The sequence below is a fragment of the Equus przewalskii genome, chromosome 26, assembly GCF_037783145.1.
Source record: "Equus przewalskii isolate Varuska chromosome 26, EquPr2, whole genome shotgun sequence".
In the NCBI taxonomy this organism is placed as follows: domain Eukaryota; kingdom Metazoa; phylum Chordata; class Mammalia; order Perissodactyla; family Equidae; genus Equus; species Equus przewalskii.
In genome coordinates this window covers 32,952,891-32,980,758 of record NC_091856.1, presented here as the reverse complement: position 1 = coordinate 32,980,758, position 27,868 = coordinate 32,952,891, and the positions used below count along the sequence as shown (strand labels likewise).

General features: G+C 57.2%; 1 protein-coding gene across 6 annotated transcripts in view; it reads right to left on the bottom strand.

Moving 5' to 3' along the window:
- Positions 1-27,868, bottom strand: part of HMCN2 (hemicentin 2) — a 146,523-nt gene that overhangs the window by 105,272 nt on the left and 13,383 nt on the right. For all 6 annotated transcript variants that reach the window (XM_070596955.1, XM_070596957.1, XM_070596954.1 and 3 more), the window contains exons 2-15: positions 25,768-25,838; positions 24,448-24,606; positions 23,465-23,587; positions 15,879-16,050; positions 15,124-15,230; positions 14,098-14,218; positions 11,841-12,104; positions 9,060-9,204; positions 8,414-8,535; positions 6,469-6,741; positions 5,241-5,382; positions 4,633-4,760; positions 3,776-3,889; positions 2,122-2,271 (exon numbers count right to left, since the gene is read on the bottom strand). In XM_070596955.1, coding sequence (XP_070453056.1) covers positions 2,122-2,271; positions 3,776-3,889; positions 4,633-4,760; positions 5,241-5,382; positions 6,469-6,741; positions 8,414-8,535; positions 9,060-9,204; positions 11,841-12,104; positions 14,098-14,218; positions 15,124-15,230; positions 15,879-16,050; positions 23,465-23,587; positions 24,448-24,606; positions 25,768-25,838 — 2,091 coding nt within the window. The remainder of the gene's footprint in view (positions 1-2,121; positions 2,272-3,775; positions 3,890-4,632; positions 4,761-5,240; positions 5,383-6,468; positions 6,742-8,413; positions 8,536-9,059; positions 9,205-11,840; positions 12,105-14,097; positions 14,219-15,123; positions 15,231-15,878; positions 16,051-23,464; positions 23,588-24,447; positions 24,607-25,767; positions 25,839-27,868) is intronic.

Here is a 27,868-nt window from a genome sequence, read left to right as displayed (position 1 = left end):
GAAGCCAGTTCCCAGCTCAACAGCAGGAAGTGGGCACAGTGCCCACCTGTTCCGGCCCTGGAAGGCTCTGCCAGCCTGGCCAGGAAGGCTGCACCACAGCTGCCACCCAGATGGGCAGGAAATTCAATTTCCCACCGCCACTCCCAGGCTGGCTTGCTCCAGACACACAGGTGCTGGGCCATTGCCCACCCTCCCCTGACCTAAAAGCCAGAGGCCACCAGAGGCCCAGTGCCCCAGAAGGCCACCTCTGGGATGCCAGCCACCTCCTCCTGCTGACATGGGGAGATGCTGCAAGGCCAGTGGCTGACAGGTGAAGGACCAGGACCAGGTAGGCACGTCAGCTTGGGCCCCAAAGAAATAAGCCTTTGCTGAAAAGAAATCAGACATGGGGCAAAGGGTGAGCCAGCCCTGGCACATGGCAAATATGGAAGTGTCAGCTTATATTTTTATTACCATCAGGCTCTAAGCCCGCGGCTTTCCACATCCACCCTGCCCTGCCCAAGAGCCCAGCCGCACAGCGCACTGTCTGGAGGGAAAGTCGGAGCCCATCGCTCTCCTCCTCAAAACCCCTCACGCCCCTCAGGACAAAGCCCCAACTCCGGCCGGTGCCCAGGCCAAGACGAACACTGCTCCCCAGCTGGTGTCCTGACTGATGGCTTCTGGGTTCAGCTTACACATGGCCTCCTCCAAGAAGCCTCCCCAGCCCCCAATATTGGGTTGGCCCCTTACCCTGGGCGCCCAGAGCCCCTGAGGACGCCACTTCCAAACGCTCAGCACAGCGAGCATCCTCATTGTTGCTTACTGTCCTCTCCCCTGGACCCCACGCAACATGAAATCAGACGCTGAGTCCCCAGCACAGGGCCTGGTGCAGGGGCACCTGTGGACCATGTGCTAGAGGAATGAACGATGGAACAAACGAATGAATGAAAGCTAAGGGTACCCCAAGCCCAGGAGGATCCCAACCCTGAGATGGCACCGTCACCCCCAGGCCAGACTGGGCCAGCTTTGGCCAGGGCCCAGCCTCTTTGGGGAGCCCCTCGGCCCAGCCCAGACCAGCACAGTCTCGATCCTCTGCACTTGCCACAACTCCCAGCACCCGTCTCACCCACCACGGCCGCAGCAAACCGTCAGAGCCCAGGCCGCCCCAGCTCAGGGGGCCAAGGAGCTGTGCCCACAGCTTCTGAGTGGTTCCCAGAGCCCGGAATCCAGGCCTGGAACCCGGACATTACGGCAATCACAGCCATGGCCACGCGCCAGCCACAGAAGAATCCAGACTCCCCATGTGTCAAAGGGGATAATTGCCCCTCTGGTTATCAAGCACTCAGAACAGGCCAGAGCCTGTGCTTAAGCATCACACGCCTGACATTACTGAACCCTCACAGCAACCCAGTGAGGGAAGGAGTATGGTCAGCCCATTCACACATGGGGGGCTGAGGGTCACTGACTTGACCAAAGCACAGAGGCGGTAAGTGATGGAGACAAGACTGGAACTCAGGTCTCAGGGACGACAAGGCCCCAGCTTGAACCAAACTGTCTCTGCAGTCGGCAGCCTCTGAGATGGCCCCAATGACCGCTGCCTCCTGCTTTCTCACCCATGAGTGGCCCCTCCCACCCACGTTGTACCCAGCTTAGTCTGTGTGACCAACAGAATATAGCAGAAGGGACAGGATGTCACTTCCAAGACTGCAGCTGGTTATGAAGACCACAGCTGCCATCTGGATTCTCTCTTGCTCTCTCTCTCTCTCTCTCTCTCTGCTCCCTTGCTCTGAGTGAAGCCACGTCACAAGAAGGCTTCTGGAGAAGCCCAATGGCGAGGAACTGAGGCATCCGGCCAACAGCCCCATGAGTGAGCTTGGAATGGGTCCTCCAGCCCCAGTCAGGCCTCCGAGGAGTGAAGAACTGTGAGATAAGAAATGCTCATCGTTTTAAATCACGAAGCCTTGGGGCAACCATTACACAGCAAGAGGCACCGCATACACTGTTTCCCTCTGGCCTCGCTGGTCCCAGTGTGCTCTGGATCCGCATGACGCAAATTCTACACCGGCTCCACGGTAGAGTCTGCTCCTCCCTGCTCAGGGGCCGGGCGGGTCGGGGACAGGTGAGGACAACAGGCACACTCACGTCCAACCACCAGCCGGATTTCTGCAGAGGCATCGCCCAACTCATTGACGGCTCGGCAGGTGTAGACGCCAGCATCCCTCTCCTGGACGGCCGGGATCCGAAGCGTCCCGGAGCTGGAGGTTTTGGCGGCCAGGATCATCTCAAGCCCCCCTGGACCAAAGATGAGAAGGCATTAGGCAGGTGCCTACAGTCGCCACGGGAGACCAGGGGTCAGGCTGCCTTCCCGAGCCTGGGCTCCTGCAACTCCTCAAGGCTGGGGCCTGGGGGGCAGGTGAGCGGGGGAAGACTCCCCCCCCAAAAAATATACAAAACACAAAATGTTACGTTTCAAGCATTGTGAGTGTGCACTTCAGTGGCGTTAAGTACATTTGTTGCACAATCCTCACCACCATCCCTGCACAGAACTTTTCCATCTCCCCAAACTGAAGCTCCGTCCCCATGAAGCACTCGCCCCCCCAGCCCCTCCCTCGGCCCCTGGCGTCCACCATTCTCCTTTCTGTCTCTACGGATTTGACGACTCCAGAGACCAAGACACAGCATCCGTCCTTTCGTGTCTGGTTTATTTCACTTAGCGTACTGTTCTCAAGGTTCATCCATGTGCTATCAGATTTTCTCTCCTTTTTTTCAAATTAAAGTTTTTTTAATTGTGATTAAAAACACGCAAAATTTACCCTCTTAACCATTTTGGAGTGACAGGTCAGTGGTGTTACTATGTTCACGTTGTTGTACAACGTGAATTTCATTCCTTTTTAATAATATCCCATTGAGAGATCCCCTTTTAAAAAGGGCTCCGGGGACGGGCAGGTGGGGCCCTCAGCCAGAATAGGCGATGACGCGAGCACTGAGCAAGGAGTCTCGAGGCCTCTGCCTCCCACTAGTTGGCGACCTTGGACGCAATGCTCCAACTCTGAGCTGATACTCTGAGCTACACCTGCCCGTCTCAAGGTCAAGGTGAGGCTCTGATAAGGTCGCAGACAGGAGCTGCAAAGGATGGAGGGCGCCCCGGTGGGAGGGGCAATACTGGCGACTCTGGCTGACACCTGAGAAGGAGCCCAGTGTTTTGCCCCTAGAAAGATGGAGGCAGCAGCCCCAGGACCCGCGTCCACTGGCGTGGGCACAAGAACTGCTCCCGTCAACAAACCACAGCTCAGCGTCCGGCACCGGAGCAACATGCTACACCCCTGAACCGAAAGAGCCTCAGAACCACCTGTCACCATGACTCCCGCTTCTCAGATAGTCACATCGTCACCGTCACCAACGCCAAGAACACCGAGCCCAGCCCCAGAGCCAGGCTGGTCTAAACACTTTATATATATGGACTCGTTTAATCCTCACACAACCAACCTAGCTTTGACTTTTCCCCACTTTCCAGATAAGGAAGCAGACTCAGAGAGCCCAAATCACCTGCCCAAGGTCGCCCAGGGGAGCCGGGGGTCAAGTCTGGGTCTACTCTAAGTTCTGCCCACAACTACTGCGCTGGGCTGCATCGGTTGTGTGGACGCGGGCGTGGGTGAGGTGGGTGAGGTGGGGGCTGCTGGAAATGGCCTCTCTCCCCAGACACCCCACTCAGAGCACCCCCTAAAGACTGTTCTGGAAAACTGATCCTTCACGGCCCCGGTGGGACAGTCCGCAGGCCCCACCCGACCCCACGTACCTCGATACCAGATGACCCGGGGCGGGGGCACCCCAGACGCCTCACACGCCAGCAGGGCCTCCTCCCCGACGGCGGCGAGCACCACGGCATTGACGGCCGAGATGGACGGTGCATCTGTGTGTGGGGGGCAGATGGGGAAGTGGGGGCCAGCCCACAACTCCCCAGGGCAAGAATGGGGCCTTCCACAGCTGGGGAGGGAGGGCGGCAGAGACAGAGGTGGAGCTGAGCACCCTGCCTCCTCCCCTGCCCCACCAACGGGGACAGTCACCCCAGAAAGATCCAGCCACGGCCGGTTTTTCTCCTAGAACCAAAGCCCCCGTGTTGTTCCTCATCGAACTTGCCATAAAAGCTGAAATCCTACGTGGACCTACAATGCCCTGTAGGGGCTGCCCGTCCCTCCCCATGCCTCCCCCTCCCCTGCCCCACTCACTCCACGCCAGCCTCCTTGCAGCCCCTTGAGCGCCCCAGACTCATTCTGACCTCAGGGCCTTTGCCCGGCCCGGTCCCTCTGCCTAGAACACTGTCCCCACTCCTATCGCTGGCAAGGGTCACCGTGTCATGGAGGCCTTGGCTGGTCCTGCGCGGAGCAGCCATTTCCCTCTCGTTCCCACCTGCACAACATCCACCTCACCCTGGCTCTGTGCTCCTCAAACTACCTTCACCATCCAAAATACCCTATTTACGTTTCATGTCTGTTTTGTGCCTCCCCGTGAGAATATAAGCTGCACCTAGACAGGGACGAGGCGTCACTGCTGTGCCCCCAGTGCCTGGCACACAGTTGACGCTCAGTAAGTATCTGTGGATGGGAGGGAGGGCGGGATGGAGACCCCTCTCCTGAGACGCCCGTGACCCGGTACCTGTGTAGTAGAGGGTGACTGTCTCCTCGTCTGTGCCAACCTCGTTAGCAGCCTGGCAGCTGTAATCCCCAGCATCCTCCGGGGCGACTCCCTGAATGATCAGGGTTCCCTGGGCATCCACACGGATTCTGGGTCAGGCCATGAAACGTTCAACACAAGGGGCTGGTAAGCTCGGGTCCCACGAGGGTTGCTCCAGTCATCATCAATAACAAATTAATTAGTAACATCACCAGTGACCGCCATTCTACACTGACCACTTGCTCTGTGCCGGGCCGTGTGCTCAGCACTTTACATACATTGGCTTTTTTCATTCACGAGGCCCAGAGAGGTAAGGTGACTTGCCCAAAGTCACACAGCCTGACTGGCAGAGGCAGGATTCAAGCACAGGCGTGTTGGACTCTGAAGCTGTAACTCCTGACCCCTGAGCCCACACTGAGGCATCGTTGTGTTTCCAAAGTCACTCCTGAGTCTCAAAGGATCCCAGGAGGAAGGCAGGGCAAGTGATGCTCCCCTAGTTACAGGTAAGGAGACCAAGGCTTGCAGAGGTCCCCCGGGAGCTCCTGTCCACCCGTTCCCAGTTCCAGAGCCCCGAGCCCCGGGCCCCTCACCTGCTGTCCTCTTGCAGGGTGCGACCTTTGTGGCTCCAGGAGACGCGGGGTGCAGGGTACCCAGAGGCCGAGCAGCTGACCCTCACCTCCGTGCCCTGGGAGAAGTGCTGGGACCCGGTGTGGATGCTGACCTGTGGGGCCTCTGTGGTTCACAGAGTGGACAGGCGTGGAAGAGCCGGTCAGAGCAGCTGTGTCCCCGGCACCCAGCCCCGGACCCCCTTCCCTCCCCGAAGCCACAGATGGCAGAGCCGTGGGCAGCAAAGGCCCCGAAGGGCTTGAATCCCGGGAGAAGCTTCCTTGGGAAGTGTGGTTGACCAGGCGGCTGCGCAGACACAGCCCCAGGCCACACGGGGAGCTCACTCCCCAACACCCCCAGTGGGAGCCTCGAGCTCCCTGGGGCTGTGCTCTGGGCTGAGCACCTCGGAGGGGCTTAGGGAGAAGGCAGCAGACCCAGGGCTGGGATGGCTGTCATCTCCAGTGACGGTGAGGGGACCCCAAGACCTGTGCCACACATATCGGCCCCAGACTCAGGTTCTAGCCTGGCCTTCAGAAAGCTCACAGATCAGGGACCGGTCAGGCTCAAACAGACCTCATAGGCCACCCCATCTAGAAACGGCAAGCACGCCCCTCTGATACCAGGAGCCTAGATACAGCCTCAGAATCCTTCTCAACACACTCCAGCAGCCAATCAAGCGTCGCTGGCACAAGAGCAAACATCTGCTCCAACATGCTCCCTTTTCCATGTGGGGCACAGCACCCAAGGAGGAGGGTCTGTCCAAATCCTGGGTAGACCTGAGGCCACATCCAGACGGGTGCTCTACCCTCTGCCTCCTCCACCCACACTGCCCAGTGCTGTCCAACCCCCACAGAACACATCTCATCTCTGGGCTCTTAGAAGTTTCCAGTATTCCATCCCTTTCCTACATATTGGGAGACAGGTGGACGATGGAGGTGCTCAACGACATAGGAAAAGGACAGAACACAAAGAAACTGGCTTGGGCTACAGCAGTAGAAATTCAGGTTAGATATGAGGATGGACTTCCCAACAGTGAGAAGCAGCAGACTTAGTCTAAAAGGCTACGAGTCCTCTTTCTCTGAAGATTCAGAAAACACTGAACGAGGTGCCCGCCAGAGGTGACGTCTGGGCAGGGGGTGGATTGACGGGTCTTGGGGTGAATGGCAGGTGGTGTGTGGAATAAGAGGACAGCAGCGGCAGGAAGAGCCTCACCTCGCACCAGGAGCCACACGGATGCCCTCGTGACCCCGTTGGCGTTGCTGGCCATGCACTGGTACCGCCCGCCGTCGCTGGGAATGGTGCCGCTGATCTCCAGGGACAGGTTGGCCAGCTGCGTGACTCTCCCCGTTGAGGCTGACAGGACTCGCCAGTCCCGGATCCATGTCAAGTTGTAGGGGGCCTCGCCCAGGACCTGGCAGGACAGGATGGCGGTCTCCCCCGGGGACACAGTCACGTTCGAGGCAGGGAGCAGCTGTGGCGGGGGCTCTGCAGGGGCAGGAGCACAGGAGGCACTGAGGGGCGGACGCGGGGCAGGGCGCAGTCACGCAGGCCCTCGTGGGGTCCAGACACCTGAGCTCTGCGCTGGACCCCTCAGGACGCATCGGCCAGCAGAGCGGTTAACCAGCATCTGCTCTGCAGCCCGGGACGGTGCCGCTCCAGGGCGGGCTCCGTTCCCTCAGTGCCGTCACACCCCCCCAAGGCCGCCTGGCGTGTGCGTGCTTTCCACCCAACAGCCAAATGCAATCACTTACCAAGAGCTACACCACTTTTCACACCCTTCGAGCCAATAATTCCACCCCAGGGAATAAAGCCTCAGAAATAACCCTCAAGAGGGAAGGAATGAGGAGTACAAAGCTCTTCTCTGAATCAACAGCAGGGCTCTTATCACGGCCAACACGTGAAACTAACACCACCGCCCCAAAGGAGGGAAGAGACAAGGAAACCGCGATCCCCGTCACTCGGAGAAAGCCATCAGATGTGACAAAATCAGAGGGACGTGGGACTGAGAAGCTGCAGGAAAAAAGCCAGATCCACACAGGCTACATGTGGCAATGACCATGACGTCCAGGCACTCATGAGCTCAAGAACGGCATCTGAACGCCACGCCACCAGAACTGACGTTGTCGAACCAAACGGAAATGACATTCCGGGGCAAACGGGGAAACTGGATTGTGGACGAAGGGCCCCAGCATTAAGGCATTCCTGTCCAATTTATTAGGTGGGATCACAGCATTTTTATCATATGGGAAAATCTACTGTTTAAAAAAGAGTTCAATACCGAAATGTCAGGGCTACAATTTAGTTTAAAATAGTTTAGCGAAAAAGCAAATATGGCAAAATATTAGCGACTGTTCAGTCTAAGTGATGGGCGAGGAAGTTTCCTCATACAGCTCTGCTTTTCTGCACTCGCCACTTAGAAAAAGTCCGGTTTTGTCAATTCATGCCACAGAAGCGTATTTGCTAACCCGCTGTATTGTTAGGTGAGGAAGAATCAGGTTGCTACAGTATTATCCCATTTTTGTTAAAACGCACACACAGATGCGGGTCTGAAGGGTCATCTCTAGTGTGGAGGGATCAGAGGTTTCTGGGACCTTCTGCTTATTTCTATTTCCCCAGCCTTCCTCTGAGGAGCGTGTGTGACGCTGGGTGGATCTTCCCACGTGCCCTGGGCTCCTTTCTTCCCTTCAAGATAGCTGAGGCTCATCATTTAAAAAATAAAGCCAATTGCACTTCGAGATGGTCTGTGGCATTGGCAACCTCCCTGAGCTTGAAGGTGCTGCCCTGGTGAGGACCTGCAGGCATTAAGGGACGGGGACTGAGAGACGGACGTGGCTCCTGAGAGGGCCTGGGGGCTGGCCAAACCCCAAAGGCCAGATTGAGAAATCCGGGGTAGGATGAAGCTGGGCGGGGGTCGGGTAATGGCCCAAGCCCGGGTCCTCAACCTTCCTCCAGCCGAGACCCACAGGCCATTCCCGGGTGAGACAGCCAAATGGGGGCCAGCAGGCAGGTGGTGGCATGGGCAGCCACACTCTGGATGATGGACAGTCCCCAGCAGCTGGTAGCTGGTGTGCTCCCCCACGGAAGGAGACACCCGGGGAGGACATCCCAGAGGGAAAAATCAGGAAAGGGGTGGGGAGGGGTAAGAGGAGGGACAGACCTGTGACGACAAGCTGGGCCTTTGCTCGTCCCACGCCAGCCCTGCTGACCGCTGTGCACTCATACACGCCTTCCTCAGCCTTGGAGGCCCGTGGGATCTCCCAGCTGCTGTTTCCTGACTCCCTGTGAACAGCGAACAGCTGGAGACACACAATCACACTGACCCAAGTCAGGGTCCCCCAGCATCATCTGGTCCTCATGGGGCTCAGTCCCCTGAATCCCGCCCAGAGGGGAGGCCTCAAATCGTCTTGGAGACTAAGAAGAGGCAGGCAGCCAAGGACATGCAAATTCCACGACATGCTGTGTGTCTTTGAGCAAGTGCCTTTCCCTCTCTGAGCCCTGGACTTCCATCCATGGCGGGGAGAGGTGGTCTCAGAGGGTCCTTCCTGCCCTGACCCCACGGAGCTGGGCCCTGCATGGGTTGAGCTTTCTGGAAGCTGAGGAAGGCCATGGCTCCTTCACGGGGTGATGGCTCGGCAGTGGTGGGGACCTCAGGGACTCCCCTCCCCCATCCCTGGCTGCCCGGGAGGAAAAACTACCAAGACCAAGGTCCCTTTCCTGCCACCCACTCCCCTCAGATTCCTCCAGGGCATCAGGACCCCTGGAACCCTGTGGCTGGGGACAACGGCTGGCCATCTGCCACTCACTGGAAGTGCCTCTCCTCGCCCAGCCTGGTTCCATCCCGCCGCAGCTGCAGCCGGAAGGGGAGGGCGCTGTGCACGGAGCAGGAGACCAGCAGGGGCTGGTGCAGGTAGCCGTGGATCCTGGGGGGCATGCTGACCAGGGGGGCGCCTGCAGGCAAGGACCAGCGCTCAGGATCCCCCACAGCCTGCCCTCATGACACCCAGCGACACAGAGACCCAGGGATGAGCCAGGAGCCAGAGGGCAGGATCCCCTCCTGGCTCCACCACTTGTGGTCACCGAGAGCAGGTCGTGTCACCTCCCTAAGCCTCAGTTTCCATCTCGGTAGAGTGAACTGTTGACCATGGTGCTGACCTCATCGTGTCGTGAGGAGCGGGTGGGAGGTGGGGTGGAGAAAGCTCTTGGCAGATGCCAAGGCCTGACAAGCTCCGTCAATGAACACTCGTGTGGTATCTACGGTTTGTGAGAAGACTGGCCAAGATGGACCAGTCTGTGCCACCATTTCCTTAATTCCACGGGACAGAGAAGTTGACCCAGTCCTGAAATCTGAGGAACCACTCCCTGACTGGGCTCTCCCGGGTGTGGGTGGGGCTTGTCTGGCTGGAGGGTCAGTTTTACCCCAAGATGTTGGAGGGAGGCCATTTTTTATTTAAAAATAAGCAGAGTTGGAGCATGGCTGTGAATGCAAAGTTCACACGCATTTTTGAGATAAAATAAGAGAGCTCAATGAAATCTCACAGCTTGGGACGAGCCCCTTGGGGCCCCCATCAGACGCCGCTGCCCCCTCGCCTGACCCCCATCTTGGGGTGACACATTCTCTTTCCTTGGCTGTTGGAACTGCTTCAGTGGAAAAGTCTGGGAACGCCCCCGCAGGGTCCGTGGCCGCCCATCAGGGCCTCGCTGGGTGATCGCGGGCGGGCACTCAACCCTCTTACGGCCCTCTTCCTCATCCCCACCAGAGATGCTCTGAGGGTGAGGCAGCACGCCAGCCCTCCTCCGAGCCCGGAGCTGGGCGTGGGAGGGTGGTGGGTGACATCATGCTACAGGCTCGCTGCCACATCCCAGGGGAGAGGGGTGTCGGACCTTCCAGCCACGTCCTCAGCTGTGTGCAAAGCAGCCACCACTCACCCACACACACTGGAAGCGTCTGCAAAGCCAGCTCGGGCGTCCTCTTCCATGAGCTGAGCTCTTCCATGAGCCCAGCCCTCACCACCCCCACGTCTCTAAACCCAGAGCCACTTACTCTAAGCCCATCTCTCGGCCTCCCAGGCCAGGAAGGTAGGGGAGGGAGAAAAACCCAAACCACATCCTCCCTTCCCCCCCCCCCCAACTGTAATCTAGAGCTGAGATGGAGACCAAAAGCCAGTGCCAAACTCCAAACTCCTGGATCCATTGAAAGAACAGGGGAGAGAGAAACAGAGGCTGTTATTCCCCCTGCTGAAATTCCTTCCTGAAAATTCTTCCTCAAAGCCACAAAGGCCAGGGGAGGGGGGTCCATGGACCACGGCAGGGAAGCGGAGACCAGGAGGCTGAAAGAAGACCCTCAAAGTCCTGACCTCCCCGTGGGCACCCTGGTGCCCTCCCTCCCTGCATCCCTGTTTGATTGACGTGGGCAGAGGAGTCTGCCCCTCGCCGAGACCCCCAGCAAAGAAGCTGTGGGTGAACTCCACCTCTCTGAGCTCCTCCCGGGCCACAGCCAGGGCAGAGGGGGAGTGGGCAGGAGGAAGGAACAAGGCCCAGCAAGGAGGCTGATGGCCTGTGGACTCAGACACCCCCACCAGGACCAGAGGCAGAGTGGGGAGGCCAAAGACCCCACCCTGCCAACCAACACAACGTGACCAAAGATGGGACCACAAAATGACCTGTGCCTACAATGACACAGAGTAACAGCAGCTGCCCCTGTGGAGGGCCTTAGTCTACAATTTCCACACCCTGGGTGCAGCCTCAGAGCACCTGAGAGCTGTCTCATTATGCGCATTCGCTTATGGAACCCTCAGAGCAACCCTCTGAGGGGGGTGGCCTCAGTCTCTTCATCTATAAAATGGGAACACATCGCAGAACTATTATAAGCATTCAATGAGCTACTGCACGGCAAGTGCTTGGCCCAGGGCTGTCTCATGGGAGGTGCTCAAAATGGTGACTCAATTAGTATTACCATGATTGTAATTATGATAGTCATTACAATTGTGGAAGAGCATATCCATACCCTGCTCACTGCTGTGTCTACAGTGCCTAGCACTATGATTGACATAAAATGAACGTTGGATGGACAGGCAGATGGATATTTGTGTGGATGGATGCATGGTGGGGGGGAGGGTAGATGGATGGATGGATGGTTGGATGGATGGTTGAATGGGTGGGTGGATGGATGGATGGATGGATGAGTGGGTGGGTGGATAGATGGATGGATGGATGTTTGGATGAATGAACGGGTGGATGGATGCATGCAGGCATGGATAAATGAATAGATGCATGGGTGGATGGATGGGTGGGTGGATAGGTGAATAGGTGGGTGGACAGACGGGTAGAGGGATAAGTGGATGAATAGGTGGGTGGGTAGATGGATGAGTCCATCCATGGATGACTTTGCACTAAATCCTTGAGCTAAGGGCTACATCTGAAGCATCTCGGTATTTAGCATAATGCCTTGCAGAGCTTGCTGCCCACAGAAGTTTAATGAACAAACATTTCCTAATCTAATCGAATCGAATCAGGGAAGGCTTCTAGGAAGAAATGGGTCTCCAAGTGAGCCAGGGAGCTGGGGGTGCTAAGAGCCAACCACTTACCTGGGGACACCCCACTGTAGGAAACTCCAGAGACGCGGAGGAGGGGGTTCCCTTCGTGGTCCTTGCCTTTCACCTTGAGGTAGAAGCGCTCCCGGGGGGCGTGGAAGGGCGGCCCACCCCAAAGCTGATGGGCGGACCCATTGGAGAGGGGCCGCGTGGGCAAAGTCAGGAGGGGCCGTCCTGAGCTGTGGGAGAGCTCCACCGAGTCCACGCGGCCCGGGGCCTGCAGGCCCGTGGAGTTGATCACCAGGGAGATGGGCACCCCTGCAGAGGGAAGGACGAGGAAGAGGGTGCTGGCATCTGCGTTGGGCTCCGCGATCCTCCCCAAGCAGGGGCCCTAGGACCACATCAGGGAGCCAGCCTGCCTGGCCCTCCTTTACCCGCTCCCTCACCTTCTCTTCCCTCCGCCATCTACTGCTGGGGGTGGGATGAGGAAAGAGGGGGCCTGCTACTGTCCGTGGTCCTGAAACGCCACTGTCCGTCCAGCCGACGGCTTCATCACCTCCACTCTGCAGATTCCGGCTCTCGTGGAGCAGAACTGCGAAGGGGCATCTCCCTGCTCCTCCCCCACTAGCTCTGGTGTCGGTCCCATCAGGCCCGCTCTGGGACTGGCCTAAGTGAGGTACACGCCCTAGTCCGGGGACTCTGAGTCCTCCCCATCCTCTCCCCTGCTCGGCTTTCCTTTTCTATCTCATTAGAAACACGCTTTCACACTATCCCAGGAAACACAGAACTGGACTTTCATTTCGTAATTTCCTCAGCTGATTTGGGAACGTCCGTCGGGCCTGTCCCTTTTCAAACAGCTATGATTTTTTTTCTCTCAGAAATCATAAATCAGGGGCCAGAGGGTGTGGTTGGTGTGGTCCATGAAATGCCTTAAAATTTGTGAAGAAACATCAAAAGAATCTGGAAAGGGCATATAAATCTAGAAGACCAGATTGCCTTGAAAATCAAACGTGTCAGTGCCAGGCCCCATTCCCACGTTGTAACAATCAGCCAGCGGCACGTAGCAGCTGCTCCCTGTGGCCCAGGCATCCACTGTCCGGTTAGCCGCAGTCTCCCCCACTCCCTGATGCCCCTGGCCCGAGGCCAAGTGCCAGCTGCTATGTATCATCTGCAATTGCCCTGCTGCTGTTTCTCTCTTTAAAAAAATGTCTTGGATCCACATCTTTATCAACAGCAGAAACCCAAGAGGGTCACATGTGACCCTCCTTCACCCTCTCCCACCAGGGACTGGCCCTGGGGATCATTCAGTTTTCAATCCCCACTCTAGCACCCCACGTAGGACTTCTTTTCTCTCCTCCTTCTCCCCCTTCCCGCTATGGGCAAAAACAAATACCAAATGAGGAAGCAGCCCCCTTTCCACTTTGAAGACAGTCCTGCTACTCCTGGCAGGGAAACCAACAAGGGCCGACAAGAACGACAAACAACAGAGAAGATACAGACGCGAAAGAAAGCTCTAAGGGCCCCCAGGCACTGGTTTTGGTCACTCTGCAGAGGTCCAGAGCTGGCCTGACCTGCTCAAGGTCCCTCCCCATCTCTCTTCTGAACCTGTCCCAGGAAAATCCTCTGAATGGCCCCATGGCGAGGGACCATATTTTCCAAACTATAAATTGGGACCCCTGATCTGTCTACCAGATGGCATTTTCTGGCATGGAGCTCCGGCAACCTGAGCCAGAAGCCCCTGGCTGCTCTGGAGCCCAGCCTTCTCCAGATGGAGCCATGACGGGCACACAGGCAACCTCAGAGCCCCGTGGGCGCCTTCTAATCAGAAAACTGACCCTGTGCCTCCAACTTCAACCCGCCCCCAGCCTACCAACCCCCGGAGCCCCCGGGGCCATCAAAACGTCCAGCGGACATTCACTCCTTTGGAGTAAGATGTTCTCCTTTTCAGGTAAGCCCTCAACTCACTAGCACCTGCAAGTTTACTGGAAAACTGAGGAAGTCAGGCTCTAGACAGGTGAGTTTTGACAAAGAGAAAGGGGAAGGTGTGAACTCAGTAGGAGGTAGGACAGCAGAAGCTCCTGGAGGCCTCTGGGGAGGATGTTCAAAACATAAATGGTCACAGTGTCACCTGGGCAGAGGCTGGGGCTCAGCTCACTGTGGTTTGAGAGAACAGCTCAGCCCGGCCTGTGCAGGGCCCATTCCACGTCACACATTCACAGCCTGCTCCCCAGCGCTCCCACCACCCCCCAAAGGCAAGCCTACCCCTTCAGCTCACGGCTCTGCACGGCCCCCAGGGGCACGAGCGCTGTACCTTGCAGAGGCCACTCGATGGTGTGGTTGAGGTCCAGGGAGGGCCGAGTGGAGAAGCCGGCTCGGAAGTCGATGTTGCTGATCCCCGTGATTCTCACAGAATGGCGGCCGCTGCTATAGACCTAGCACGGGTTGGGCCCACGTCACCAGGGTGTCCGGCCCCAGCACCCCAGCTCCAGGGCAGGAGACGGCCGGCCTGACCCAGCCCAGTGTCAGCAACTGGAATTCTGCCGTTGCAGGTACCTGGGCATCCTACCTGCTCCTTGGGGCCCAGCACGACGCTCCCCAAATGAAGAAAAAGAAGCCCCATCTGACAGCACGGTCCTGAGCAGGACTCAAAGCTGCCCCCCAACACCCACAGGGCATGTCTGTCCCCCTGCACGTCTGACCTCTGCTTCACCTTCCCTGTTGGCACCAGAGCTCTTGGCTCAGAGACACTCGGCGTCTGAAGGGCAGCGGTCGACGCTGGCACTGCACCTCCTGCACTAACACAGTGCCTGGCCCCCAGGAGGCGCTCCATAAATGTTTGCCGAGCAGCAGGAGCTCACGCCCTTCTGAGGCAGCAGGCTGCCCCATCCCAGGACACTCTGTCGGGAGCCCAGCCTACCCCCAGCCCCTGGTGTCCAGCACCTTGCAGATTAGCGCAGGCCCACTCCCAGTGCCAGCCCGTCTCTCTGAGCCAGTCCCCCCAAGGCCACCCTTGCTCCTTTCATGCCCTCCTCACAGGACAGGGTTCTGAGCCACCAGCTGGCTGAGTCACCCACCTCTGGACACTCAAGTTGTTACTTCGAGTCCTTCTGAAATGTTCCCTCACTAACTCCAAACCACGCCACTTCCTCTCAGCGGTGCAAAGCAGAATACCCTTCCTCTGTTCCTGACCCTTTACTTCTACTGATATGCCCACAACACCGCCCACTCTCCAGCCCGCAGCTTCCCAGGGCCCCAGGCTCCCCGGGGCAGGCAGGAGGGAGATGGGGTCCACTCGGTGAAGCAGTCTGCCCTCCCCCCGGAGCCCAGGGCCTCCTACCTTGATGGACCACAGTCCAGGATGCTCAGGCTTAAAGGCCACCACCCGGGCCGAGTCAGGGATGCTGAGGAGCACATTGAGGCCCTCGTCCTTCTGCAGGATCCTCCCTGTGGAAGCCCCAAGGACTGCTCAGCCCCTGACCCTTTCCTGGGGGTGACAGAAGCCCCATCCTGTCCCCAAGAGCCCACAGCCGTCCAAACACCAGCCTCAGGCTTTCCAGAGGAACGACAAGAGGGCTTTGGCCCAGGCCTCCGCCTCATTCTGCAGGCCACCCTCACCCCTCACCAGGTGCGGGCTGCACACCTGCCCTCTACACCTGGGTGCTCACGACATCCTTGGAGTGTCGTGGGGCCAGATGGCCCGCTCCAAATCACACTGACGCTGGGTGACCCTGACAAGTCATTCCACCTCCCAGAGCCCCAGCTCCCCATCTGTATGGTGTGCCACTAATTCTTGCCCGAGAGACCCGCCAGGCCACTGAGGGGGTCCACTGAGAGAACACGGGGAGGACTACGTGAGCCTCACATCCCAGGCGTGTGGTCATTTTAATCCTCTTGCTCGGCTGTCACCAGCCCTCCGCCTCCTCACCCACCACAGGCACCCTCTCTACCCTCCACCTGGCATCACCCCCACCCTCCTTGTTCCCAGAGCCTGTGTCCAAACCCCCTGCCACCCAGGCCTCTCTCTTTGTCCCATCCTGGACTCCCAGCTCAGTCTCGGGACCAAAGAGGAGGCCGGCCCTGGGGCGCACGTACCCAGCGGGTCGCGGACCTCGATCTGGGGCCCTGGGCCGCTCAGGGAGATGGTGACCTCCTTCAGGCTGGGGTCAAGGGGGATCTTCCAGGTGTGCTCGCCCTCCTCCTCGTGGTCCGTGGACAGCAGGTGCACCTTGGAGGCCTGGACTGCAGACTCCACCCACTTCAGCACCTGGGAGGCAGGTGGGAGAAGCTGAGGCCAGCAGGAGTACGTGACGGCTGGCTTGTGTCTGGCCCATCTGAGGCAGGTCCCTAACAGGCTGCCAGCTCTATGCAGAATCCGGTCCCCATGTGGGTGTGAGGCAGCACACTCAGGGAACCCACGTTGACAACCTGGATCCAGTCTAAGAGGGTATCTCACGGAGCACAAAATTATCTTGTTTCTCCAAATCCTTCCCATGGCCTTGAAGATCCTATGCTCTGTTCCCCTGTCCGACCCGACCCAGGGTCACTGTGCCCCTGACCCTCCCGGGGCTCGCTGGGTGGGACCCCACGCCTCCCGAGGCAGCCCCACCACACACACCGTCCTCTTTGCGGAAACGCCCTGCCTCCCTTCATCGACCAACTCCTGCTCAGATGCAGGCCTGTCTCCCGTCTGAACCACCTCTTTCCAGGCCAAGTTATTTCAAGAAGCGTCCTGTGCAAACCCTAAAACGGAAACGAAACGAAACCCCAACCTGACTGTACAACAAATTGGTACCAAAACCACAGAGAGAAAAGTCCAAGTGAACTGAGAACCCAGGGCTCAGCTACACTTTCTCAGGGGGAGGCCCCTGAGGACACGAGGAGCTGCACAGAGTTCTTCCTGCGTAGTCTCAAGCTGGAAGCACCGTGATTGTGAAACTGTTATATGGATCTTCCGAATAAAGCAAAGAAGTAAAGATGTTACTGTTTTCTGAACCAAGATTTTCTCTCACAGCCAAGTATAAGAGAGAGCTTCAAGCATTTTATTTATACATAAATGCACTCCAAGTGAATTTAGAACCCAATAGTTTCTAAATACTATTCCCCATGGGGGTTCCTTGGAGAAATGGCTGACTCCAGGTCTGGGGCAGGCAGTTTACAAGGTCAGGCAAGCCTGGGGCGACTGGAGATGGTGCAAAGCAAGGAGTTAGCAAAAGAACACAGGGACCAGCTTGAAGGAGCTCCCGCTGGTCACATTTGGGACAACTTGAGCCCAAAAAAGAATAATAACTGTTATTAATTGAAACACTTTGAACTGTATAATCCATATACCCATAATAATGCTCAAAAAAAAAGCACAGGCCGGTCTGGTGGCATAGTGGTTAAGTTCATGTGCTCCACTTTGGCGGCCTGGGGTCCACAGGTTCGTATCACAAGCGTGGACCTACACTACACATCACTCATCAAGCCATGCTGTGGTGGCATCCCACATACAAAATGGAGGAAGACTGGCATAGATGTCAGCTGGGTGACACTCTTCCTCACGCAAAAAGAGGAAGATTGGCAACAGATGTTAGCTCAGGGCCGATCTTCCTCACCAAAAAAAAAAAAAAAAAAAAAAAAACCCACCAAAAAAACACCCAATAAAACCTTGCTTGCCACCAATGGAGGGAGCTTTTTAATTAAAGAGAAAGAATCAAGTGTGATCCCTGCCTTTTCGATAGGAACTGTGCTTCAGAGAAACTAAATCATCCTTTTTGAGGAGCAAAATCTCTTTTTCAGGAAAGGATGCCCACTAATAAATGTGGGGAGAATAATGCAATTAGGAAATCATCATTTTGCAACTCCTAATGAAATAATTGTTTCAGGCAAGCGCCCTCAGTGATGCTAAACCATAGATGAGGTGATGGGGAACTGGACGTCCACATGGAGCCCCAGCCTCACCCCACCGGCCGCTTGGGTCATAAAGGGACGGCCATACGGTGCAGAGAGCCGGCTGTCACCACCTTAACCCAGTAAGCAAAGTTATCACCAGGAACAGTGGGACAATCAGACATTATTTGCTTCCTGGTGTGACGCAGTAGAAGATACACAGCGTCCACGATGAAGCAGTCCTGCCAAAAACGCTGGCCTCCGTCTACGCAGTCACTTAGCGCCAGCTCCCCGTGGACCACACGTATAAGGGTAAAGGGAACGACACCAGATGGAAACAATCCGATGAATCCAGAACAGGGAACAGCAGACGGTCAATGCCTCTCCAACAAGCTAGTGGCACGAAAAAGGGGGTCGATTGTTCCAGATTGAAAGGGACTTAAGAGACAGAACAACCAAATGATACGCACAGACTTTGATTAAATCCTGATTGGACAAAAACTGTTTTAAAATATATTTTGAAGACAATTAGGGAAATTTGAATACGGACCGGGCCTTAGATGATACTAGCAAAGTATTATCAATTTTATTAGATGATATTGTAGGCTATGTTGGAGATTATCTTTTTAAAAAAATTCCATGGTGAATGATTTATGGATAAGGTGTCACGCTTCAGCAAAAAAGTATAAAAAGAATAATATTCATTGCTAAATCTAGTTGGTACATATGTTCTTTTTACTTTTCTGTATCTTTGATATTTTTCATAGGTGTTTTTTTTTTTTTTTTTGGTGAGGAAGATTGTTCCTGAGCTAACTCCTGCGCCAATCTTCCTCTATTTTGTTTGTGGGACATCACAGCATGGCTTGATGAGTGGTGTGTAGGTTGATGACTGGGATCTGAACCTGTAAACCCTGGACCGCCAAAGCAGAGCACGCAATCTTAACCACTCCACCCCCTGGCCAGCCCACATAGGAATTTGTTAAAGTGAAAGTCATTTAAAAATAACGCGTATGGGGGTCCAGCCCGGTGGCACAGCGGTTAAGTGCGCATGTTCTGCTTCAGTGGCCCAGGGTTTGCCGGTTCAGATCCTGGGTATGGACATGGCACCCCTTGGGAAGCCATGATGTGGCAGGCGTCCCACATATAAAGTAGAGGAAGATGGGCATGGATGTTAGCTCAGGGCCAGGCTTCCTCACCAAAAAGAGGAGGATTGGCGGCAGATGTTAGCTCAGGGCTAATCTTCCTCAAAAAAAAAAAACCAAAAAAAAAACCATGTATGCCATGACTTTAATATATACCTGAGCAGCCATAGTGGTATCCTGTTGCTTGCCAACCCTAATCAACTGGAAGTAGCTTCCTGGAATACTATTTGAGAAAACGTTCTGTGATTGATTAGCGATGTCTGCCATGGATATGGGATTAGAAAGTAGTAACTTGCGTGCTACCTATTGGCCATCCTAGCTCTAAATCAGAGCCTTTCAGCTCTGCCGACCCACCACGTGATCTCCCATGGAAGGGAAAGGAAAAAGAAGGGAACTGGAGAATTGTCCAAGATTTAGAAAATGAATGTTTTGGTCAGATTGAGCTGGAACATATGTGCCTGGATTTTATAGCTAGATTTCAGTTATCACAGGATAAGAAGTCTGTGTTCTGAGAACCCATCTGTTTATATACTTGGAGCTACTTCATCCTTCTGTTTTGCCTCGCTTTCTAAGCAATGGTTCTCTTGAAAAGGGCCCACCTGTCTTCGCCGAGGAATGGGGACAAGATCCCACGTCCACGCGGGGGTGGACTGGAAGGAAGCAGCCAAGGACCCCAGCTGGAGAGGTGGACAGAAGCCGGCGAAGTAAGTGAGGCCACTCCCCCGACGGCCCTGTGACCGCGGTCCTCTTCCCCAGGGCCAGGCCTTGCCAGGGGTCCGGAGGACATCATCTCAGAGCAGAGCTGCCAGGATGTGGTGGCAGCACCGGCTGACAATTACCCAGACAAGTCACACCCGCTACTGTGTTGCAACTGTCATTCCAAGCTCCTTCTAGGATGTTCTGATGGAGGGAAGATGTCTAGTTCAGGCTACCGAACCACGGAGAGGGCTAAGATGGGACAGAACGGCAGTGACCCCAGCAGGAGGCACGTGCCCGCGGGGCCTGCCATGTAAGCGCCTCACCACTTGGGAGCTGGGGGGCTGACCCTCCTGCCCACACAAGGCCAGACCCCCTGAGGGCGAAGGCCTGGGGACAGGCCTTCTGGAGCCTGCTCTGCCCCCCGGGCTTGGAGTGGAATCTGAGGAAGGAGCCTTCTGCACGGAGAGCCTTCATGGAGACACTCAGTGTTTACTTGGTGGGTGGAGGCAATGGCTTCCAGATGTCAGCGGGACCAGGGGGCCTGGGAGCCAGAGATACGCTGAGACTCCTCACTCTGTCGCTGACGGGGAGGGAATGAAAGAATCTGGCGCTGCTGCCCCGGCCAGATGGCTGCCGCTCGGCCCTTCAGGGCAGATAAATCAGCCCCCGGGGGCTCCGCCCAGGACACTTGACAGCCAGGCCGGCTGAGGAAGGGAAGCGGGGAGCCCGGGGCAGAACCAGCCTCAGAGCCCCAGATCCGAAAGCCAAGGCCGGGTTCTGGGGCCCACGGCGGGGAGCTCGGTGGGGAGCGATGGAGAGAGAGCACTGGGCCCTGCCAACTGGGCACCCGGGTGCTCGGCCAGGCTCCGCCTTCCTGAGACCTTTGCCGTAGAGAGCCCTGACTCTTCAGGGGGCTTCGCTGGAGCCGGGGGCAGATCCTGGACACGGGCCATCACTAACCCCTCCCAAGGGCTTCTCGGGGCCCTGCCTCAGCCGACGTCTCTCCCACACGGATTCCTTTCGCCCTCGCCACTGTCTCACTACCTGGGGGCTCTCACACCCCAGCTGTGCACATGAGGAAATGGAGGCCCAGAGAGGTTAAGTACAGTGCTCATGGTCACACTGCAGGGAGGTGGCCGGGCTGGGGTCTGAAGCCAGCATGTGGTCTTAACCCTCCTTTACACATCTCCTCTGGGAAGGGTCCAGGATGAAGTCATCTCCGGGGCCTGTGCCTTCTGATCCGTTAATCGGAACCACCTGGTCAGACCCCCCCTCTTCCCCACCCCCCACTGCCTGAGCAGGCGGTTGACCTTTTGTCTAATTGATGCGCAGAATCTGGGCAAGTCGTCATATTTGTACCTGCTGGTGCTACACAGGGCAAGGGTCCGAGCCCCAGAACGGGACTTCCCGGGATCAGGGTAGCCTGCTGGATGATGGGGTTTGCCCAGCAATTCTGCCCCATTCCATGGGGGCTGGCGACAGTATGTTGAGCTGGTTCTGAGCTGGGGGACACCTGTGGGAAAGCTGTGTGGGGGCAAAGGGGTTCTGGGACCCAGCTAAGCCTGGGTCAAAACTGCGCTCCTCTGGGACCAGCCCCCGGGGCCACGCTGCCTGCCTCCGTTCAACGATGATGGAAGCTCCAAATTAGCCTTGCTGGGGGGAGGGGATCTTTACCTTCCTCAGTTACCCCAGCACCCGGGGGGAGATCCCTGGTACCAGTGAGGCCAACCCCACAACTGAAAAAAGCCAAATGCTCAGAGGCCCAGGGACCCAAGCTTGCCGGATTCTCTCTCTGCCCGGCACGCAAGGCTGCACCGGCACGTGGCAGCTGCACAGTAATGAGGGGAGAGCGCTTCGGCTCCTGCCGAAGTCTGCAAAGGTCAAAGGACACCCCACACGTGCGTGGTGTGGGGACTTCTGTAACTTCTGGGAGTCCTTCTCCCAGCTGGAGCCCCCTTGGCTCGGGCAAAGGCACCATCCTCTCTCCTGAGGGGGAAGACCACAGCCCTGGCTGCCCCAGCCACTTTCCCAGGCTTGCTGAATGTGTGGGAACATCTGGAAAGGGCCAGGTCCAAGGCACGAAGCTGATGAATGACAGTCGCCTGTGTCCAGGAGCAGAGGGATCCAGGCCCCCACCCAGAGGCAGCCGGGCCTGGCCATTGGAGGGCCCACTGAGTCAGACACACGGCCCAGCAGGCTCCCACGGCAGGAGGCTGGCACTGCGGCCAGGAGCCGGTGGCTTCACCCCAGTTCGCCCGCCCTGGGAGGGAACAGGCGAGTGCAGCCCCACACCTGGGTGAGATGCCCTCTGCCGACCTGCATTGCAGCCGTCATCTGTTTGCCCCCGGCAGGAACTCAGTTCTTGTGCACTTGCCCAAACTGGTCTCCCTACAAACAAGGACGAAGCCATCCCTCCGCCCTGAAATGCCTCCCTCCCTTGCTCCGGTGGCTCAGTGTCAGAGTCGGCTGATGTGCCAAAAAATAAATTCTAATGTGTCGCCGAGAAGCATAAACGCCATCTGTCAACGGGGAGTTAAGGCAGGCTAATCTAAACACAGCCCTGGAGACCATCTCTGCAGTCCACAGAAACACAACACACGAACCCTCTCCCAGAGGCGACAGCAGGGCTGGCTCGAGGCCGGGCCAGCCGCAAAGATGCCGCCTCCCTCGCCTTCCTCTTCCCAGGGCCTCGGGCGCAAGGGACACCATGGCTGTCCATTTCGCGGCTATTCACTGAGCACCTGCTACACGCTGGAGGCTGTGCGTGGGATACGGTAGCAAACGGCCCCTGGGGAGCTCACAGCCCGGTGGCATTAAATAATCGCAGTTATAAAGTTACACGTATGTCAAGCAGCACAGGGAGCTGGGAGAGGGTATTAAAGGAGACAATCTCGACAGGAAATCAAGGAAGGTCTCCCTGGGGAGGTGCATTTTGGCTAAGACTGGGAAGATGAGAAGGAGCCAGGGGAGGAGGAGCGGGAAAAACAAACCACATGAGCAAAGGCCCTGGGGTAGGAAAGACATGAGGCATTGAAGAAACCACAAAGAGGCCAGCAGGGCAGCGGTAGTGGGCAAGGGTGAGAACATAGGTGTGGGGATCAGAGAGGTAGAGGTCAGATCAGGGTCTGGACATTCTCCAGGGTCCACGGAAAGGGACCTGTTGGCCAGATTTGTTTCAGAAGGATCCAGTGGGATGCTGAAGCTGGCTCACACAGGCTCAAGAAAGTCAACTGTGAGCATAACTTCCCAACTCTGCTCGGTGACTCCATGACGCAGCTTGAAACGAGCTAAGAGGGGTATTTACACCATCGAAAGGGGCATTCCTGCTCTTTCCAGGGAGATGGCTGTGAAACATTTCCCAGCTCCTCGCCGGAAGGATCCCTCTGGCTCCCCGGAAGGAATGGACTTGGGGCAGAGGGAACGAGACGGAGCCCTGAGCAGCCTGGAGGAGAGCAGGGCAGGGACCGGCTCCAAGAACAAGACAAGGACACAGTCGGCTGGTCAGCGCCAGGCTGAGTGAACGCAGACCACAGGCAGCCCTGCAGCCCAGGCCACAGGGCCAGGCAAGTCCCCAGGCAGGACTTTGTGTCCCAGCAACACAGCCCGAATATGATGGTCCCCAGGCTCCGCCCCCACCCCCGGGTTCCCCGACTCTGGGGAGAAGCTCACCCCGCACCCCTACCTCTGCCAAACTTTGCTAGGTCCATCCTGCCAACCTGGACCACCTGTGGGACCCAGGCTAAAACCCAGGGTGCTTCTTCAAGTCTCCGCCTCTTAACCTGCAAAACTGGAAACCCGTAGCACCTACCTTTGGGGTGGGTGGGAGGGTTTGGTGGGATGATGTCACAAGGCCCTGAGCACAGCGCTTCCTGCACCAGCCACGGGGTGAGCACCAGCCCTGCCATCCACGATGGCCATCCAGCCACCGGGCACTGGCCTAGAGATGCAGGACGGTCAGGGGAGGCTCACCTCGGTCACCTGCTGCTTGTCCAGGTGGAACACCTGCCCGGAGCTGGCGGCAGCGATCTCCTCATAGACCAGGTAGCCAGGATGACTGCGGTCTCCACAGTCCCCAGTCAGCACAAAGACCACCTGGAAGAGGGACATGCAGCCTGGCTCATGGCTTCCCCGCCACCACCTTCAGGTGTGAGGGGCAGGCCAGGAACCAGGCAGGAGTGCCCCAGGCCCAGCCCTCTCCTCTCTCTGGGCTCTGGTGACAACATCAGTAAAACTAGAAGGATAAGAGAAACCCGTCCCATGGCGATCAGGACCCACGCAGGTCAGGGGTTCAGCCCAGGGCCGGGAATACAGCAGGTGCTCAATAAATGGGAGTTGTTATTAAATCTACAAGGTAGAGGATGGAGATGGATTGCACTCCAAGTGGCCCCTGCAGGCTGCAGAGTTGGAAGATGCTTGGAGAACCTGAGTTTGTTCTAGACAGGGGAACAGAGAAGCCGCCCCAGCCCTGAGATCCTCACCCGAGGATGTCAGACGGGCAGGCCCTCCTCCCGTCCCCATGCACTTCCCCGTACCCCCCCACTGTGAAAACAAGAAGCAGACGCCCCGACCCGGCCTCCAGACCCCAAGATGATGGGAGCAGCGCCGTGCGCCACAGAGACAGGGAGCAGAGGCAACGCCAGGAGGAAGATGGATGGCACAGACCCCGACAGGGTGTGAAAGGAGCAGGGTGGTGTGGTCTTTATCAAGAACAGCTTCGCCAGGGAGGCATGAGCCGCGGCAGGCAGGGCCCCTGAGCATGAGGACACACTTGGAAAGCACCAGACCAGCCCAGGCCCGAGGGCTGGCCAGCCGGGGCTGCAGGAGGGCCGGACCCCAGGCTGGAAGAGACGACGCACCCAGCCTCTGCTCAGAGTTGGGGGCTCGGGATGCCCGAGCTGGAGACCCCAGCCTCCACAGGACCCCCTCAGCCCCACCAAGGCCGGGGCGCTCACCTGCGACTGTTTCAGCTGCAGGAGGCGCAGCAGAGCCTCCTTCTTGTGATAGTCCTTGGCGCGGGCGTCCGAGAAGACGTAGATGAAGGAGCGGGGGTTGGCCACCTCCACGGCAGCTTTGATGGCCCCCACACTCATCTCCGGGCAGTCACCGCCTCCCTGGGGGACAGGGGTGGGTCAGTGGCTGCCGCCCACCTCCTCTAGGTGGGACCCACCCAGGGACACCTCTGACCCCAACGGGAGGTGGAGTTCCCTCAAGCCGCCTCTGTCCCGCCCATCTGGGGGTGAGGCCAGGGCCCCAGCCACACCCTGCCCTGAGACGCGATATAGCCTCCAATCGGCTTCAACTTCAGATGAGCAGCTTCATTCATTCACCTGCCCAGGCACAGTGACAGGGGCCCTCCCATGGTCTGCCGCTGGAGGCAGACTCGACGCTAACAAGCACAACAGGATTATTTAATTACCACTGCGATGAGCGCTGCAAGGTGGGGAGGAGGGATGGGACACACGGGGACATCCAACAGATGCCCCAAAGAAGGCACGTGTTAGCCAAGGCCGGGAGGAGAGAGGGGCCTCCGGCCGAGGAAGGCATTCAGGGCTGCCTCCCCAACTCCTCTTTGTAACCTGCCCCCGACTTGATCCTAATACGCACACTCTCCACCCCTGCCCAGCAGACAGGGGCTCTCGGGGGAAGGGAGCCCAGCCTGTCTTGCCCGGGCTTGCACACCCAGCACTGGCGGCAGGATTTGCACGTGGTAACTTTCCAGCAAACGCTTTTTCCCTCGGTTCACTCACTCACCCCACAAGGACTCACGGAGCCCCTGGTAGGTGCTGGGCCCTGTTCTGGGCCCTGGGGGACCCAGCAGTACCTAGACCCAGACGTGGGGCCGCTCCTCCAGGCAGCCGGTGGTCTCAGAGGGCAGGGGAAGGACAGATGCTGAACGAGGGGGGGGAGGGTGGCAAAGGAGCCCAGGTGGCCATGGGGGTCTGAACTGACTCCTCTGACATCGTCCCCTAACTACCACATACCCCCTCCTTCCACTCCTTCAACCACTCGCTAAATAATAAGCACCTACTGTGTGCCAGGCACAGGGGCTCCTGTGGGTACTCGGTTAACTGAATAAACCAAGGGCCTCCAAGAAGTACAGAATCCCCAGGACCCCCAGGCTGGGGTGCAGGCCACAGGCAGAGCTGGGAGGCAGGGCAAGGAGGTGGCAAGTAGCCGACATCTCGGCCCCTGGGTGGGGCAAAGAGCGTGGCCTCCGGCCTGGACCGGGAAGAAGGATCCGAGGGCCAGCAGCCAGCGGGGCGGCAGCCCACCTGCACGTTGAGATTTCTCAGCTCCCTCTGAAACACCGCTGGGTCCGCCGTGAGGGTCACCGGGTAAATATCTGCAGGGGAGACAGAGAGGGGGCAGGTGGGGGCGACTCCTGGACACAAGGCCTCCAGGGGCTGGGGCAGCAGTTACACCATGTGCTACCAGAGGTGAGAGGGGCTGAGGCCTGGGCCTCGGAGACCCCCACGAAATGGGGAGCAGCCTGGGTCAGACCACTCAGCCCCGTCCAGGCCCCAGACCAGGACCAGAGCTCCAGGGAGCGCAGAGATGGGGCAGAGGGCAACCCCCATTCCTCCCTCAGAACAGCAGCGCCCCCATCTTCTGTGGGCCCCCAGGAACCTCCCTCTACCGGCCCCTCACCCCCACCATCATGGGGAAAGGAATCCTGGGAAGATAAGGAAACAGAGAAGCGAACGGATCATCTGGTTTAGAGCACACAGCAGCTGTCCAACACCAGACTGATCCCCAAGAGCAAGTCTTCCAGAAACTCCATCCACACCTCAGCTCATTTAAAAAGAGCAAAATTAAATTACAAAGGTTGATGACACCAAATGTTGGCGATGTCCACCGCCGGTGGGAATGCAAAATGGGTCAACCACTTTGGAAGACAACGGAGGTTTCTAAAAAGTGAAATGTGCACCCACCATACGATCCAGTCCTTCCACACCGAGGTGTTCACCCAGGAGAAATGAAATCATACGTCCACACTAAGCTTGAGCCCAAATGTTTGTAGCAGTGTATTCATAACAGCCCGGGACGGGCACCAAGGCGGATGTCCATCAGCTGGTGAGTGGATAAACAAACTGCTGTGTGCTATAATCAAATACTACTCAGCAAGAAGATGGAACGAGCTACCCATCCAGACAACCACATGGATGAATCTCACAGATGCAATGCTGCGCGATAGGAGCCAGACACGAGACAGTGCATACGATACGGCTCCATTTATAGGAAGTTCTGGAACAGGCAGAATCAGTCTAAGGTGAAAAGAATCAGAACAGAGGTCGTCTGGGGGAGAGGGGAGACTGACTTGGAGGAGATGCAAAGGAAGTGTGGAAGGAGACAGACGTGTTCCATATTGTGATAGGAGCGTGGGGTCCCCGGGCATCCGTTTGTCAGAAGGTAACAGCGAAGACTTGCACATTTCGATGAATGTAAATTTTACCTCCTAAAAACCAAACTATAAAAAAACCATCATCCTGAGTTGGGGGTGGAGGGTGGGAGGAGGTACAGAAGACATAAGAATGGCAGGAATTTTTTACATTTGGTGATGCTGGGTGACGGGGATATGGAGGTTCCTTCTACTGTTCTGCTTACTTTGTATATGTTTGAAATATTCCCTAAAAGAAGGGTTTTTTAATAATAGCAGTAATTGGAAGCCATGGTCAACATAAGACAGGGCTACCGGTGCCTGAAAACAGGGCTGGAATGCCCACGTGCCATGGAGATGTGCACAATGCAGGTTCTGCAAGGTTGTGTGCACATCAGATTTCTTAGGAAAATATTTCTTTCGAGTCCTTGGTGAACTATGGAATGGACTATTTTTAGCTCAGGAATCCTGAACTCCGGTCACCCTAAAAAACTCCCACACTCGGCCACTAGTCAGCAGCCCTCGGTGCTTCTCAGATCGTTCCCGTGCGACTGTCCAGCAAGCATCCCCCACTGCCAAGGGGGACGGCGGACACCAGCTTCTCTGTGGCACACCTGAGACTCTCCCCCAGGCCCCTGCCCCTGTGTCCTGTATTCATTCACCACGTCCTCCCCCGACTTCCCTCCCTCTGAACGCCGCACTCACTAATTCAGCCAAACCCTCGGCATCTGGCCTCAGACAGATGGGACTGGAATTCTGGCTCCATCCTTCACCAGCCGTGGGGCCTCCGAGAGCTTCCTACCCTGCCCCAGCCTCAGTTTCCCCATCTGTAAAGTGAGTCTACGGCACCACCATCTCTCCTGGCTGAGAAGCATCCCCGTGGGAATTCAGTGAAGCCAGGGAGGGACGCAGAGCAAACTCAGCAAGTGGGAGCCGGGCCTGCTGGCACGAACACACAATGGCCCGTGCGCCGGCGGGCGGTCTCACACGAGGCA